This window comes from Aythya ferina, assembly GCF_964211825.1.
Source record: "Aythya ferina genome assembly, chromosome: 13".
Lineage (NCBI taxonomy): Eukaryota > Metazoa > Chordata > Aves > Anseriformes > Anatidae > Aythya > Aythya ferina.
The window spans coordinates 2,367,741-2,384,123 of NC_140311.1; the positions used below are offsets into that span (position 1 = coordinate 2,367,741).

Below are 16,383 nucleotides of genomic sequence, written 5' to 3' on the forward strand. Positions count from 1 at the left end.
CATACCTTTTAAAGAAGCTTTTTTCAATACTTTCATTGCATAAAGTTGCCCAGCATCAGGACCAATTATTTTCCGTACGAGGAAGACCTAGTAAGAAAAACGCCACCTTTAAAATTACTGCTAAAAATAAACAACTACCACAAAGTATTTGGAAACTTCACACTAGTTTCAGACACCTTTAGGTATTCTTTCCTAAGCATATGCATCTTTCTAAAAAAGGACAGAATTCCCTTAATCAGATCAAAGGTATATACACTACCACATTCCCTTAAGTAGCCAGATAGAGTATACATTCTTTCCTATAGCCAACACCTTAAGTATTCATCAAATACATGTAGAGTGCTCTTATACCATGTGGGTTTTGCTTTACTTTCTTGAAGAACGACAATAGCAGGACTGCCTGGTCTGCCACCTCTTACGCTAAGAGATTTTTGAGGTTTAAGACCTAACTCTCAAATATATAAGAGGCTATACTAATGAATTCTGTAAGGGTGGCAAGACGAAAGCTATGGAACACCACCATTTGTGATGAAAGTACACCTTCCCTCTGGAACAGCAACTCCAACAGGTTTTTCTGCTCTTTCCTTTCCAGAGTTTTAGAGATAGGTGGTAACTTGACATTAAGAAACGCTTAAATAGAATGATGCAGCATGAATACACATATCTCCATTGATTAATATTCTAACTACTAGGTCTTTCAGTGCATAGAATTGTTTAGTATGTGCTTCTGTTTCTAATAATGGCTGTTATAAGAACAACTTTTTTTTTTTTTTTTTATGAGGGTTTTGTTTTAAATACAGTTTTTACATTCAAGAGCTACCTGAAATTGCCTCTGGTCTTCCTTGTACTCACACTTGCCTTAATATTAGGTATATTTACACATACTTCTTTAGACGTGATTAAATATCTAGAACTAATTAAAAAAGTGAACTAGTAAGCTTTTTCATTCTAGAATCAGAAATTCATACTCTGCCAATGATGGGGCTGGGAGAGGGGTGGCTTTTGTTGTAAGCTCTGATCAGAAGTCGTGGTGTTTCCTGGTTAACAGGCTTTTATTGTTAAAGCTGTGACCAGCGGCTGACCTATTGCATCGCTCCCCTGTTATGTGATGTTGTTGCTCAAATAGCGAAGGCAGTAATTCAAACATGAGCAAATGAGAAGACATCTGTAGGTTAATATACTCACAATCTATTATACAAATAAAGCCTTAATAAGCACGTACTAATGTTTTAATGCTGAATAAATGCATGTATCAGCTACAAAAACAAACTACTAAGGACCTAAACAACCGCCATGGTGAAAACTCCTTTAGCACCATCTACTTAAATTTGCAGCCAAATTCTCCACAACTCAACACCTTGTGGAGATGCAGTGGTTGGTTGTTCAGCTGTAAAGCATGAATTCAGACAGACACCTGCTCCACAAAGTGACTCACCTCAGCAAGGAGCAGCTTCAACAGACTGGGTGCTGAAGCCTTAGACCATTAGCAAAGGCTGAACTGAAAAGCTCAACAGCAGACATAAGGTTTAACCCTTTATTTCTGTGAAGTAGTGTTAAACCCTGCACAGATGCAGCAGTACTATACTGGGCCAGAGGAAACAAGCCTTGTGTTTGCTAAACCCAAAGGAAAAGGCCTGGGAGGTACAGAACTGGAGAGAGAAAACAAGGCTCATGAAGGCAACAGCTACTGATCTTCATTGTTTGTTTTCTCTTTTGAACAGCAAGCAGCAAACATTAGATAAAACCATCCCTGTTCAGAGATGTAACAGTTACCATCTGGTTCTTAAAGCTGGTTCTTGAACCAAGTTCTGCCAGGCTTTACAAGCTCTGCAACAGACGTCTTGCCAAGCTGGTGGGATTCTGAGCAACAGTGCTCCTATGGCTACCAGAAGCCTGAGCACTGTAAAGTGAGAAACAAACTGAGGCAGGGTGAAGATGTCCATACCAGGTGCGCTGAACCCCAAGACAGGGTGAGACAAAGTTTGAGGAATAAATGCATGGAGCATTTGAAGTCTCTATAGAGAAGCAGCACACAGGGAGTTGGCAGCCAACTTCACCAGATAAGGAAAAGTTTCTCAAACTAATGTCTAAATTATTTTCCCCTTCTCATTCAACTCTATACAGAGGTTTGTTCCTGCCACAAAACAGGAAAAGAAAAAAAAAAAACAGCAAAAGAACAGGAAATTGGAAAAATATGTATAGGCGATTGCAAAGAAAAAAGGTACAAGTGTTGCAAAAATCTCGTTTAAAAGACTAATTTAAAAAAATAAGTTGTCTACATATACACTAGGATTACTGTTTTAATAAATGTGTTTCAAATTAGTGCCTGAAACATTTTTAATTTCATTTCTGCAATGTGACTGCAAGGGGCACATTACAAAAAATTACCGCAACGTTGCCACAGTTCTTCTATAACCTATTTAAATAATTTTTCACTTAGTGTCTGGAACTGTAGATCACCTGACAAATACAGCAAAATAAAAATTAAACATTTCCGAGGCTATTTACTTTATTGTTACTTCAGCTCAAGTTCTAAATTACCACAATCATAACTCTGTATCTCCATCAATAAAGCTTTCACATTTGGGAAAGCGGGGAGGCAGGGGCTGTGGAAGAATCAAACATTCACACCTGATCAAGTAGCATCATTAAAAGATGAACCATCATCTCCTCTGTTAATGTCTACCAGTATTTATTACACCACTGGCACCCCCAAGCATCAACCTAAACAGCAGAGGACGCACAAGTACTGAACAGAGAAATTCATTCCACTTCCTCACCAGACACTGCACAAAAGAGTCTTAAGGCAGCTGAAGACACCACGATTATATTTCAAATAGCCATGGCACTGAACAAACAGAACATGCCAGAGCTGTTGCATAAAAACCACACTTAATTCTACAACCCAAGCGGTAAAATCCTTTGCTGTTGGTGCCATTGTTTCCACAAAGCTGCAGATACCAGTTGGGATGAACTACAAACATGCCTCCCTGCTCAAAGCAAGGGGGAACTTTCCATGGCAGACCTCCTGCAGAGCTGCTACAGACTCACCCTCCTGCCTAGAGACTGATGCTGTTGCCTATCTGGGTCTGATACGATTTGGAGTCCTGCTATAAATAGTGTTCTCTTTGCACCAGCGCAAGACTGGAAAAAGGTTGCATCTGTCAATATCTTCTCAAATGTTCCTAGTGACTCAGCTATGGCACTTTCTTGCCCCAAAAACATACTTGAGCTAACCCTTCCCAGGCTGAATGCCTGGATAGGTCTAGAAAAAGATGTTGCTTTTCCAGTAACTGTCAATTCCTCCTAAAAAGGTAAAGCCAGAAAGGCTGTTATAGCAAAGTAAATAAATACAAATAAAAAATAAACAGTAAAATAGGGTAACTTCCTCCAAAACAGGGCAGTACACATAAGCACATCTATTTGTACTCTGAATTATTGGCTTTATACCTAACGTGATTTCTGAAATGTCCTGGTAGTATTACAATGGAAGTAAAACATTAACATGTATTCCTATTAGTGTTAACATCAGTAAGACAAAGCAGGTTGAAAGCGGCCCTTGGATGAAAACAAGATGTGCTGTCTTACCTTTCCAAACGATCCCTGACCAAGAACCTTAAGTAGTTCAAACTGTGCTGGATCTGCTTTCTCGCATCCTTCTTTCACATGATGGGTAATGGGAATTTCTTTCACACTTCCTTCATCCTATTATTTCAAAGCAAACAAAATACAACAGTGAACAGTCCAGAATTAATCAACTCTTATTAGATTTGCATATAAATGCCTTTTTAAAAAAATTAAGTTTTAATGAGGCCTAAAAGAAAGCTATTCAAATGGAAAGTTTCCCATCCATACTTTCTGAAACAAATGCATGTTTTCAAACTCTAAGCTGAAGTCAAATTCTCACCCAATTGAATAATGCTTATTTTCTTTAGTCATGAATATTACAACTGAAACAAACATGAATTTTCTTACATGAAAGGAATTAATATACAGATTTTTAAACCAAGTCTGAGGTGATCCTTCTATGCTTTACCTTTGGTTTAGTTGCCTTTAGTTTTCCCAGTGATTGCTCTTCTCATCTTTCCCTTTCCTGAAATAGCCTTAATGAAAGCTAAATTGAATTTCATCATTTTAGATAATTACTGCTTTTCACAGCAGCAAATAATAAATATGGTCATCCACTACTGTCGCTAAAGGAACATGCGTTGTTTGAAGAGCATAAATAATACATGAGTCATCCTAATCACTCTGAGAATTCTTTCATCCAACAGAAGAAATGCAGCTCTGAGGTGCAAGGCTCAGGGAAACTCTCCTGTGTGGAGTCCTCCTTCAGAAAGCTGAGGGCAATTCTGAGGCATGGAGAGATCCAGTTGCCTTTTTCCTGTTGGTCTAATCGTTTGTTGGGGACAGTTAGAACAGATGATCTTGGAGGTCGTTTCCAACCTTAATGATTCTATGATTAGCAAAGTAGGGCACAACAGCTAAATTGTGAAAAAACAACCATTCATGATGAAAACACATCAGATTACGTATTGCATGCCTATAAAACTTATGGTGTAAGAGAAACTTCTGTGAGGCAAAACAACCAAGGTGTCAAAATAAGCACTCTTGAAACTATGAACTGCGTGCTAAGGCCTGCAACAGCAACCTGAGCTTGCCCATAGCAGAGGAACCGTACCCCTTCGCCCTGTCAAGAACACCAATGAATTTCTTGTGCTCAGCAAATAAAACCCAATGACAACAGAAAATCCCACCCAATTTGCAGTACTTTGTGGTCTTTAGGGTATCCAAATTATTAACTGTTCTCCTATCTTCTTGTCAGTTCTTCACCTCAAACTTTTCTTAGTGAAGACAGACCAGGAAAAATAAAAACAAAATCCTGCAGTGCATTCCTCTCCTTCAACAAGGAGTCTGACAGATAAAGACATCAGACAGATCACTTGATGAAATGGTTAGGTTTAACAGAAAACATCTTACTACAGTCATGGTCAGGGTGACTATACAAAGTCTCGCAGCCTAAGAGCCAGCATAGAAGTTTACAGTCAGCTTTATCAGACTTGATAGACACACTTCTAAATGCAATTCTCTAGGTCACATTACACAGAAGATCAGGAAGAAATCCAATCATCCAGATGTGGATGTACTTACTACACTAATGAAAAAATAACAGGCAACCATCACACTGCATTAACTGTCTATGCATTGATTGCCTTTTGTTCATCCAGCAATGGAAGGAGCTCCAACATCTCCATATATTTACAGACTGTAGTGCAGCTGTTACTATGAGTCTCCCCTACATCTCCTATTTCATATTCTGGAAAAGGGCTGTTTGTTCTGCCTGCTTCCCATGCAAAAGGTAGGTATTAACACAAGTCACTGCTGGATAACAAAGTTAATTCTTCAATTCACGCTATAGGCTACTTACTTCCCCTCTTTCTTCACAAAATCAGTTGACATACACTAATGATACAGCATATATGCATCCCAACTTCATTTCATCCATCCGTCTTGCTGACTCTGTATATATGTATTTACATGAAAGGTGCACTTTTTTTTTTTTGTAACACATGCTTCCCATGCTTGGAATTTAAGGCAGGTAAGAAGACCAGCATTTCAAGTCATCTGATGACAGAAAGCAGCAGTTCCTCTCCTTATATGCCATGAGGAAGAAGAATCTTAACTGCTCATTCTTTCTATGAAGTATGTAAATGCTCTATTTAGAAGCATTTTTACCTCAACATCTTAATTTGTGTTGCTTAACACCATGAACCTTTGCATGAGAAAAGATGTTTAAGAGTTCATCTGCTCTTCTATTTATCACCCACCTTGAGTCATTAGCCTGTGACATCACATTTGGTTGCTGCGGAGACAGTATTTCTAAATGTGACTGAGGAGAAAAATGTTTTCCATGCAAATAAAGAATAACTTCAGATGCATTAAATGAGTTAATTTTATAAGTAGCTTCGCCTTTACAAAAGATGTCTATATAATTTCAGCTACTTAACTATCATTAAAGCCCTAGAAATTGGTATGGCTGAAGTATAAAAAGATCTCTGCATCATCAGCAATGAATGAGCGGGTAAAAAGTTGCACGGATATGTAAGCCAGTTTCATTTTCCTTTCTAGTTTGGCCTCCATGAACTGCAAATTTGGTTATCTGATTTTACGTTCTGCTTTTGAGCAGCAAATCTACTGCAGGGTTCAGGTACCAGCTCTCAGTAATCCACCTTGCAAATGAGGTAACTCTTCCCAGCAGGTTAAACAGAAGGCAAAGCACTGAAAGAAACGCCACAATCAGTTATGGCTTTTTGCCATCTAACTTAGTTACAGCTTGAGTGGTATGTTGCTCCAAGCACCCAACAAACAAGCTCTGCAACATCCTTCTGGTTCGAGTACAGTGAAAGACTGAGGCACAACCCATTGCTCATCTTTCCTTGCTACCTGGAAGAGGATGACCAGGCTGAAGGTTTATTTACTTACTCCAAACCAGGAAACAGACAACTATCACATCACATAAACTCACAAGAGTTTAGTCTCTAAATCACTTAATCAAAAGTTATTATTTCAATACAAAGCAGTAAGATCTACTCAATACCCTCTTCCACGATACTGTTGAAAAATACAGAGGTGTGCGCTGAAGAATGATAGCCAGTTTTTACCAAAGTCAGGCATTTCACCACAAAGTTAGCCTTTAGTTTATTGCAAGATTTAGCCAGCAAACAGAACACCGATCTTCAGAATTTCCTAAAAATGCAAGTTACCAAGGCACTGGACAAGTATTAAGTATCTTCTAGATGAATGTAAGCAACTATATGACAAGAAATATGCTATCACCTCCGCTTTTGTAGAAAGAGAAACATTAAGCACACAAAATATAAGAGGTTTGAGGTTGACCTGAGCTAGAGAGATCTGTAAATGCTCTCTCCAGCACAGAGAATCTGTTCTCCTTAAAGCACTGCCTCATGCTGCAAACTTTCCCAAACAAGCCACTTCAGGCCCCTATCCAGGGGCCATTTTTCAAAGGCATCTTTGAGACAGAGCCTCTTCAGATCTGGTCAAATAAAGTGACAGGTTCGAAACTTAAATAGCAGGCAATGCCTTTTTTTTTTTCCCTTCATAAGGAAGTAAGGCTAATGAGTGTCTGAAGTGAACGTTTATCAGAGACTTACATGGTAGGAATATGGTTCTCCTTCTTCCATAGGCTCATCTGCCATTTTAAGGCCATTTAGCTGAAGAGGGGAAAGATGGAAAACGCATTAGACAAAACATTAAGACCAAATAATTTTGAAAAAGCAGAGTTCATAATTCAACCAATTTACATTGGAGCAAATAAATAGCACACTCTTACATGGGAATGCCACAACACACCCCACTTCATCCAACAGTATAAAGAAGATATCAACCCCATAGTCACAGTAAGAGAAGAGTTGGATTTATAGATGAAGTTCAATCTCTCCTTAAATAACAAATGATTCAATGCTGTTTAACAGATAAAAAAAAAAAAGAATCAGAAAGGGCATGCTTTGTCCCAACATGCAAAACATTAATTATAAACTGGAAATACCTGATAAAATGGGTGAAGGCAATTACGGATTTTGCTAGTGATAATTGCTAATTTGTTTATACGTTAATTGCTCAGCATCACTACCTTCACGTGGCACGGATCCCACACAAGAACACACTAAATAAGATACGGAAACTCACAACTACATTTTCCCTGAAAACAGAAGCTAAAGCAAGCAAGTTCTCAGACTGGGTAACGACTTTCTTTCCTTGTACTTCCCTATTTACCTAAAATACGTGCTTAAGACACCGAAATACGGTACGGTTACCGGTACATGAATCGGTAAAACACAGGATTACAAAGACTTTCGAAATGCCTTACAGACCATGCCCCTATTTAAGGAGGGAAAACCAGACAAACTAGTAGGGCTGCAGGGACAGGTTTATGCCATCGTGGTTGCGTCATCTAAGCAAACCCTCAACCACTTGCACTGCTTCTTCTAGAAGGACTCTTGATTTCAAGTACACCATTTAAGAGCTGAGTCCTAAACGAATGATTTTCCTAACATAGCTCTCCAACTCCTGTATCAAGATGCTAGCGCTTATTTTTGGACTACATTCTCATCACTGACGAAAGTAACCGGAGGAACTAGTATGAGGCTTCAGTTACTTTCGCTCTTCTCTCACTTTCTATTTATTTTAACCACAGTCAGCACACACACTGTTCGCATTAACTGCAAGTCTGCATGAGCACGTAACAGAAGACCCATCCATCTAAACAAGAGCTGGCATATTTAGCACTTCCTTGTCATGCACACACATCATGCACTGCCACCTTAATCCCTCAAGGCCAAAATTCACTAACCTATTACCCTGGATTCAGAAACCTCACATGCACTACCGAAGCCAATGTACTACTTTTGCTGCACAACTTATTTCCTTTTCTGCATATTTTTTTTTCCAAGTTAGATAAGTGGGGAGGGATGCCCACTATACTTAGTATTGTACAAATTAATTGAATACATCAAGGTACAATGCCAAAATTCACACCAGATATGAACTCCAGCCTCCTCCACCTGATCTCTTTTCACAACTTTGTAAGATTGCGTTCAAGCCTGAGCCAATGTGAAGCCCGCCAAAGCTGTCCAAAAACTAGTAAAGAAAAGGGTTTCCCCTCTAGGTGTTCAGAAATAAGATACAATTCTCCACTCGTGGACTTAAACTTGAAATTAATTTATTGTACATTTAGCCTTTTCTTTCTTTAAATGCTGTCAACATTTTCAAAGATTAGGTATTTGAATTTAAACTCTGGAGCCAACATCACTAGCCAAAAGAACTGCAGATACACCAAAACCAGCTCAACTCCAGACAATCAGATAAAGAACGCTATCATGGCTTAAATCAGTTTTTGAACAAAAAAATCAGTGTGCTATCTGATTTCTGCAGTTTCTGAGCACGCCATGTAAGCATACTTTCAGCTTTCTGGCAAATCAAATATACTAAGTTATGGGATATTTATGGCAGGTAATCAAATGTCATCTTAATTAACAATTTCCTATCATACACTTTCCCCCCCATTGTTGCTTGTTTTTTTCCTGTCCAGTCTCTCTACAATTACAAAAACTGGGATGTCTGCCAGTTTTTAGTCCAAAGAATTTTATGTTCAAGCACGTAAATCTACTTTTATTGCCTGACAGACACAGACAGTTACACTTCTGGCTTATTTGTTTGCAAACCCTGGTCAGCAAGTCTGTTTAAAAAAGTAACACACCTGTCAGATCACAACCCAAAGGCTAGCAATTTTAAAAAATAAAAATATAAAAATGTTAACTATTCAGTTAAAAAAAAATCAATGACAAAAAGCAAATCACTACTCTTCTGCCCAGTTACTTATATTGGCCAAGTTTCACTAACTAAAAGTTTCCACTCTCTCCCCTATACTATCAAATAAAAAAAACCCAACACCCTCAATTACCAGCTTTACGGGAAAAAGTACAAATTTCTGTTTCTGCAGCCAACTAGGACCTCCTTTAGTGATTTAATTATGAATATTTATACACAAACATATAAAGAACAGAACTGCTTAAATTTCTAAGTCATTACTTAGTGAATATTCACGAATCCAGAAAGTGAATTTATTACTGAGAATTAGAGAACACCTGCCTATATCTAACAGGTGAAAGGAAACAAGTACCATTATTCTGAAGGAGACTTTCATCCTGGAATCATTCTGCTGTTCTGCACTTCTGCACTAAACTTTTATAATTAACTGAACATTTTCAATATTAACTTTCATTACGACACAAACTAAACTCAGACATTGAGGCAAACAGCATCTATGCTTTCCAAATAATTTTCAGAATTCAAGTGAATATTCCACACTGTTGATCGGTATAAAAGTTAACAGAAAACAATGCATAAAAAAAGATGAGAACAAAGTTGAGATCAGACAACCTGGAGTGTAAGAAACTTACTTTTCCAGAGGTGCAGGCTAAAAGTCCCACTCCTGCAATGGCAAGCTCTCTCTGAGGTAACACGGTGCAATCTGCCTTCTAATTTAAATAGCTGCAATGGGTCCCATGACTAGCTGGGCCTATACCATACTACCTTGGGAGAATATCTAAACAGCTTCTGTGGGCTAGTAAAAGGCTTAACTACTATTGCACATGCTTTTCCTCAGATAATTACAGCAGAGCAGAGGAATCCCAGAATGACCAGAGATTAGAACCATCTAAATATAGGTATTTCTTCACATATTGATGATGTTTTAACTGTTTACAGGGTAAATGCATTACAGTTTGATGGTCTATATGTTTGACAAAAACAAACAAACAAAAAAAAAAACCAGACAAATGGTCAGTAAATGTGCCTCACTACAAGGAAAAACAGTAGAGAAAGTCAAGTGGGTTCGCTCTGTCCTGTTTTTAAACATCTTCATTTCAGCATTCAAACAGAGGTAAAAAGGAGGAAGAAAGCAGACCCAGGAATTTTATTAACAGAAGTAAGAATGTGTTACTCATCATGTATAACCTAGCCTGGCTTCAGACAGGTTCAGCTTTATGTATGGATCAACAGCAGTGTCTGCACCTCCCAGGTTTCTCCCTCACTGCCCTGATTTGCTGATACCGCAGCTACAGCCAGACCAACCCCTCTCAGTTCTCCCAAGCGAGCACAAGACAAACCAGTTTGCTTCCTATTTACAGAAGTATTTCTTCAAAAACCTATTTCAAAATGTTAAGAGCATGAGCTTACGTTAGGAGCCCCTTATTCCAAAGGCTTTGAAAAAACAACTTTTGGGGGAAAAAAACGTGTTAAGGTGCCCATGTTTGTTCCTCTTTTATTTTGAATCACATCTGCAGACAGTTTGCATCATTAATTTAATTAACCACACATTGGCCTACTGAATTGTGTTTCCTGAGACTGGACTAAGAAACTTTGGTTTTCTGTGCACACCTCAACAGGCAGAGATTTGATTTTAAAACAATGTCTAAAAGTCTTGTTGTCAGCTCCAGGCCCCACAGGTGCACAGGGCCCGGGCACCCCAGGGCCTCCTGCCCAGCCCCTCGCTGCTCAGACCCCACTGCTGGGCTCAGCTCCTCTCATGAGACCAGGCCAGGAAATTCCCTCACACCTACTTTAAATGGATCAGATAGGAGAGGGAGATAGAGACATCCACCTTTAGAAGAGTTCCTAAGGCCCTCATCAATTTCTAGGGAAAGTTACGAACTTGTTTTCCTGTGGCAAAGACAATATACACTCAAACAGGCTAACAGACCTTCAGTAGCACTTAATTAGCGATTAAGCAAACATTTTGATCCTTTCCATTATCAGATGGAGAGCTACACATCTCCCATTGGTTACAGACAAGCCACAAATGTGGCCGTGAACACCAGGATCTGCGAGGACCGAAGGTGCTGCCTGCCAGGGAGAGGCATGAAGCTCCACAATGAACGCGCGTAAAGCAGCCTCAGAGTCCTCTTTTGTGACAGATAAGGCTGAAAACTGATGAAAACAACGTACTTCATCTTATTCCTAACGTAATAAAGAACTACATCCACACACACATTGAACTTCTGTACATCAGGAGGTAAGAAACGACACACTTCTTCTAGAGTCACTGGGCAGTTTCTCCAAAGCAGCGAGATGAGCTGCCTCAGCAGAGCCCTGGCTCTTCCAGAGACTCAGAACTCCACAACTATCTTCAAAAATGATATATCAAAACACTTACCCTATTGCAGCACCTTCCAGTGCATAAAGACATCCATTTTTTTTCCATCTAAGAGAATTAATGTGCTTACTCCCCCATCTCATCCCCCTTTTTAAGGCACCTTGTTCTTGTCTTTATGAAAAGTGAACATGGCTGCAATGGAAGAGGGCCCTCAATTCGCAAGTTCTGTGCAACTAGTACTTGTTTTTTTCTTGGCATAGCACTGCCTAATTGTGGAAATTTTCAGAGATGCACAGAACTAGGTAGCTGAGTCATCCACGTCACTGCCAGTAATTACTCACAAAGGAGTTATGCAACTCCTAACACTGACAAAATTCAGTGGCCTTTGACGGACCAGGATCATAACATGCTTGAAAGGATGGGCCCAAATCAAAGATATATTTACTTAAATTGGTATGGACAGACTATGTACAACAACAGCAACGCTCCACTTAGGAGCACGTCTTTTTGAAGGCTGCAACTTTCAACACAGCTCAGCTTTCTAGCTGAATACTTCCATTTCCAGTCACTTTGCTGTTCCAGCCTTATCCTCCGTGTCACTTACAGCCAGTTAAGCAATCAGTTTCTGAAGTACTTATTTAACAAATAAATGAGTATGAAGTTGCATTTATGCAATTCACACTATTAATATTGTGAACAGCATACACTTGCTAAGGCAAGTGCAGTTCTTACTTGAAACGCATGCAATATCACTTCTATTAAGTGAGCAGAAAACCCCAAAAGTCCTGTATTCTGCCCATTTCTGAGTATTTTGGCATTTTGTTAGCTTGGCGAATAAAGTGTTCACAAGTATTCTGTTTCTTTGTAGATTGCAGTCATTTTACTGATCTGCTACATTTGTTTATAATCAATACCTCTATTGTATCTATTTTTGACAATGAAACTACTTTTTAATCCTGTATTTCAAAGGAAAGAAGTTCACTGATATCTGAAGCTTAAACTGCATGACACTAAACCTTGTACGTATGCTTAAGGAATTCCCATAGCCACAGAACTGTTTCAGAAGTGACACTGTCATAGGAACACTAGAATAGACAAAAAAACTTCGTGGCGCACAGTTCAAAATCAAATCCTCAGCCCTTCAAAAGCAGCCCAACATGAAAAAGCACAAAATAATTCAATTCTAAACTTCCTCCAGAAGTTCATGTTGTTTTTATGCCTTCAAGCATGAAAGTTTGTTTCCTACCTTCAAGATTGCATTCTTCCTTTGCCAACTGCTTTAGTTCATCAAGTCGACACAAGTGCTACTTCACTGGAAATGCACTTATTTCTAATAATGTAATTCTAAATTTAGCCAACAAGCAGATTCCTCAGAGAGAATTGTTTCGCCAATTTTTCCTCCTGTGGTACAACTAATGGACAAGAGCTCTAGTAAGTGCAAATAATTTAGTCTTTAAAACAGAAGACCATCTCTTAGTCGACCATAGTTCCTGCAAGCGCAAGGTCACCTAGACCTATCAGATCGTAAACACAGGATTACATTAAGTATTATAAGCAATAATTCATTCTATAAATGTTAAGTGAAGAATCTAAACTAAACCACCCCCCTAGATCCCCTAAACCAACTGAATGTAAAATTCCCGATGAATACTACATCTCTCCTAACTCCACTTAGATGAAGTATTACGACAATAGTATTTGCTAACACAATTTCGGAACTTCACAGGCAACCTGAAGGAACTGTTTTTGGTATAAATGAAGTTTTAAAGGCTGCTAACCAAATGTAACAAGGACATAACAAATGTGATGTCTCATTTTAATCAGAGCACAACTGAAACAGGTTTATGCAGACACCATTAGGTAAGCAATTCCTGTAGGGGCTTGAGGAAAGCACAATTTGAAGAGCAACTGTTGCTAACAGGGCTGTTCTGGACATCCATCCATTGCCCCACACCACCTTGGCTGGGTGAGCAGGACTGCGAAGCCAGGCTCCTACAGGAACGCATTGCCAAGCTCCCAGCTCTTCACAAACACCCACGGAGGCGTTGAAGATAACTCGGACGTCACCACAGTCAGCAGAACCACCTGTCTGAGCTCTGCGGTGCTGGAGCTATCACAGGTCCTCCTGCCAATCCTGCTGTCAATACAGTATTTATGGCAGAGACCGTACACGGGAGCAGCATGAACACAAGACGCTGAAAGTAGCACGAGCCATTTGCAGAGGGGTGTTTGCCCAGCCAAAAAATACCGTGAGCTGGGCAGCAACCACAAAGTTTTACATTTCAACTGCAACACTTTAACTGTGTGTGTGTTTTAAACCCTACCATATCGCAATACTCTTCAAGAATAGCTCAGTGGTGTCAAGAACATTCTCAGACATTCAGTAAGCCTCATACCTTAAGTACAGCGTGCTATTTTTACAAACCATAATAGCAACAAATAGGCTTTAATACTTCTGCTGACTTTTTAATCCTTACCTTTAGCTTCACTAACGTAATTAGGATTTCTCTATTATTAAGGTACATGAACTGCGTTAAGTATTAGACCATTAAGATACTTAAAGTGTAGCAGGCACGGTGTAGAAATACATGTCCAGTAATTACAGGGCTTGGATGTGGCACTCTGTAGACCCAGCAGCAGAGAATAAAAATAAATACAGAGTTTGAAATCCCATGGATTTATTCCTATTGCGAACTACTGTATGTTTCCTTTACGTGTATGTATTGACGTTATCAGGAGTAAACTTCACCAAGATCCTTCGCTGGCGATTATTTCATCCATCCCCAAACGTGCAGGTAGGCCAACTGGGCGCACTTTGTACACGGAGACGAATCTGCTGCAGCCTTCTCCGCTCCCGATAAGCGAACCCCACCGCATCCCAGCAAGCGAGTCCGACCAGTTCCCAGCAGCTTTATTTCGATAACATCTCCTGCGCGTCTAAACGCACCGAGGTGCAGCCTCCCCTTTTTGTCACACCTACCGGCACCGGCTTGCGATTCAGCCGGGGAAAAGTTTCGGTGCTCCTGCGGAGCTACAACCCGGCACCCCAGCACCAGCAGCCGCCTGCTCGGCACCGCCTTGGGGGCAGAGGCAGGCACCGAGCGGTGCCCCGGAGCCTTCACCCCGGTGCCCCCCGGGGCGTGCAGCGAGGAACCGGCTCCCGGTGCCTGCCGCCTGCCCGAGCTCCCGGCGGCACGGAGGCGATTTCGCACAAGTTCCCGCAACTTTGCCGGGGCGGCTCAAGAGCTCGGGGGCCGCATTTTCACCCCGAGACCACGCAGCCCCAACACTCCCCCCCCCTCCCCAGGCACCGTGCTGCGAGCACCCCCCCACCCACCCCCAGCTTCGCCCCCGCCGCCGGGGCCGCGAGGAAGTGGCGTCGGCCGCGGGCGCCGGAGGAAGCCACGGGGCCGGGCTCTGCCCCGGCGCGGGGGGCGCGGCCGCCTGCCCTGCTCTGCCCTGCCCTACCCGAGGGGACCGGGGAGCGAGGAGGGGGCTCCCCGGGAGGCACCCTCCGTGGGCAGGCGGCTCCCGGTGTCCGGCGGGCAGGTGCCCTTGTAACGGGGGAGCCCCCGCGGCGCCGCCCCGCCCCGCACTGACCTCGCCGCCGCTCACGTACAGCTCCATTTTGTGGCGGGGCTCCGGCTCCTCCGCGTCCTCCAGCGGAGCGAACGGCACCATGGCCCGGCTCCGCGCCGCGCCGCCGCCGCCGCTCTGCTCCCTACCGGGGGAGCCGCCGCCGCCGCCACCGGCTGCTGCTGCTGCTGGGGCTGCTGCTGGTGGTGGTGGTGGTAGTGGTAATGGTGGTGGTGGTGGTGGTGGCGGTGCCGCTGCGCATTCCGCGGGGGCCGGGAGGCGGCGGAGCCCCCTGCCGCCGCCCACGCAGCGCGGCGGGGCTCGGGCTCGGGCTCACGGCTGCGGCTGCTGCCGGCCGGCGGGGGCGGCTCCGCGCTGCGCTCCCCCGCGCACACCCCCCAACATGGCGGCCGCCGGGGGCAGGGCCTGCGCCGCACGGGGGTGACGTCAGGGCGGGACGGAGAATCCCTGACACGGGGAGGGGAGAGGAGAGGAGGGAGGGGAGGTGACCGGAGAGGGGGGGTGCTCCTCTGCAGGGCGCCGTGGGCAGTACGTTGGGGGCTGTGTGAGGCTGGGGGAGGAAGGTTGAAGTCCTGGGAGAGCGGCAGGAGGGTGTTTAAGGGATAATCAATAAATTAATAAAAAAATAAGCGCAAAGCTGCCGTCGCCTCAACGCAGCGAGGCTGCCCCCCGGCTGAGGGAGCCGCCGTCCCGCCTCATGGTGGGGGGCGGGCAGCACCTGAGGGGGCTGTGTGAGGATGGGGGGGAAGGAGCGAAGGCCTCGGAGAGCAGGAGGGCATTTAAAAATAAATCAATAAATCAGTAAATCAATAAATCAAGCAATAAATCAATAAGCACAAAGGTGCCGTCACCTCAGCGAGGCTGCCCCCAGCTGAGGGAGCCGCCGTCCCCTCAGCCCGCCCGCACGACCTGGGGCGCCGTGAGGTCCCCTCACGAACGCCGGCGGAGCCTCCTGGGTCTCTGCTACCCGGTGAGGAGACTGAGGGAGAAAAGTTTTTCCCTGCGTCTATTTTTTACTTTTTTTTTTTTTTGCAAGTCGGGGGTGGCAGGATACGAAGGGGAGGCGGCTGCAAAGCAGGGAGCCGAGCAGCAGGACGAGCCGGGCCCGGGGG

General features: G+C 42.8%; 1 protein-coding gene across 2 annotated transcripts in view; it reads right to left on the reverse strand.

Annotated features, from left to right (window-relative positions):
* Nucleotides 1-15,633, reverse strand: part of RPS6KA6 (ribosomal protein S6 kinase A6) — a 42,308-nt gene extending 26,675 nt beyond the window's left edge. Inside the window, exons 1-4 of one of the 2 annotated variants that reach the window (XM_084534669.1) lie at nt 15,275-15,633; nt 7,173-7,232; nt 3,589-3,705; nt 6-87 (exon numbers count right to left, since the gene is read on the reverse strand). In XM_084534669.1, coding sequence (XP_084390795.1) covers nt 6-87; nt 3,589-3,705; nt 7,173-7,232; nt 15,275-15,355 — 340 coding nt within the window. In that variant the 5' untranslated portion in view covers nt 15,356-15,633. Of the gene's footprint in view, nt 1-5; nt 88-3,588; nt 3,706-7,172; nt 7,233-14,151; nt 14,911-15,274 lie in introns of those variants that run through there. The other variant, XM_084534670.1, reaches the window with a different exon arrangement.
* Between the last annotated feature and the right edge of the window lie 750 nt (nt 15,634-16,383).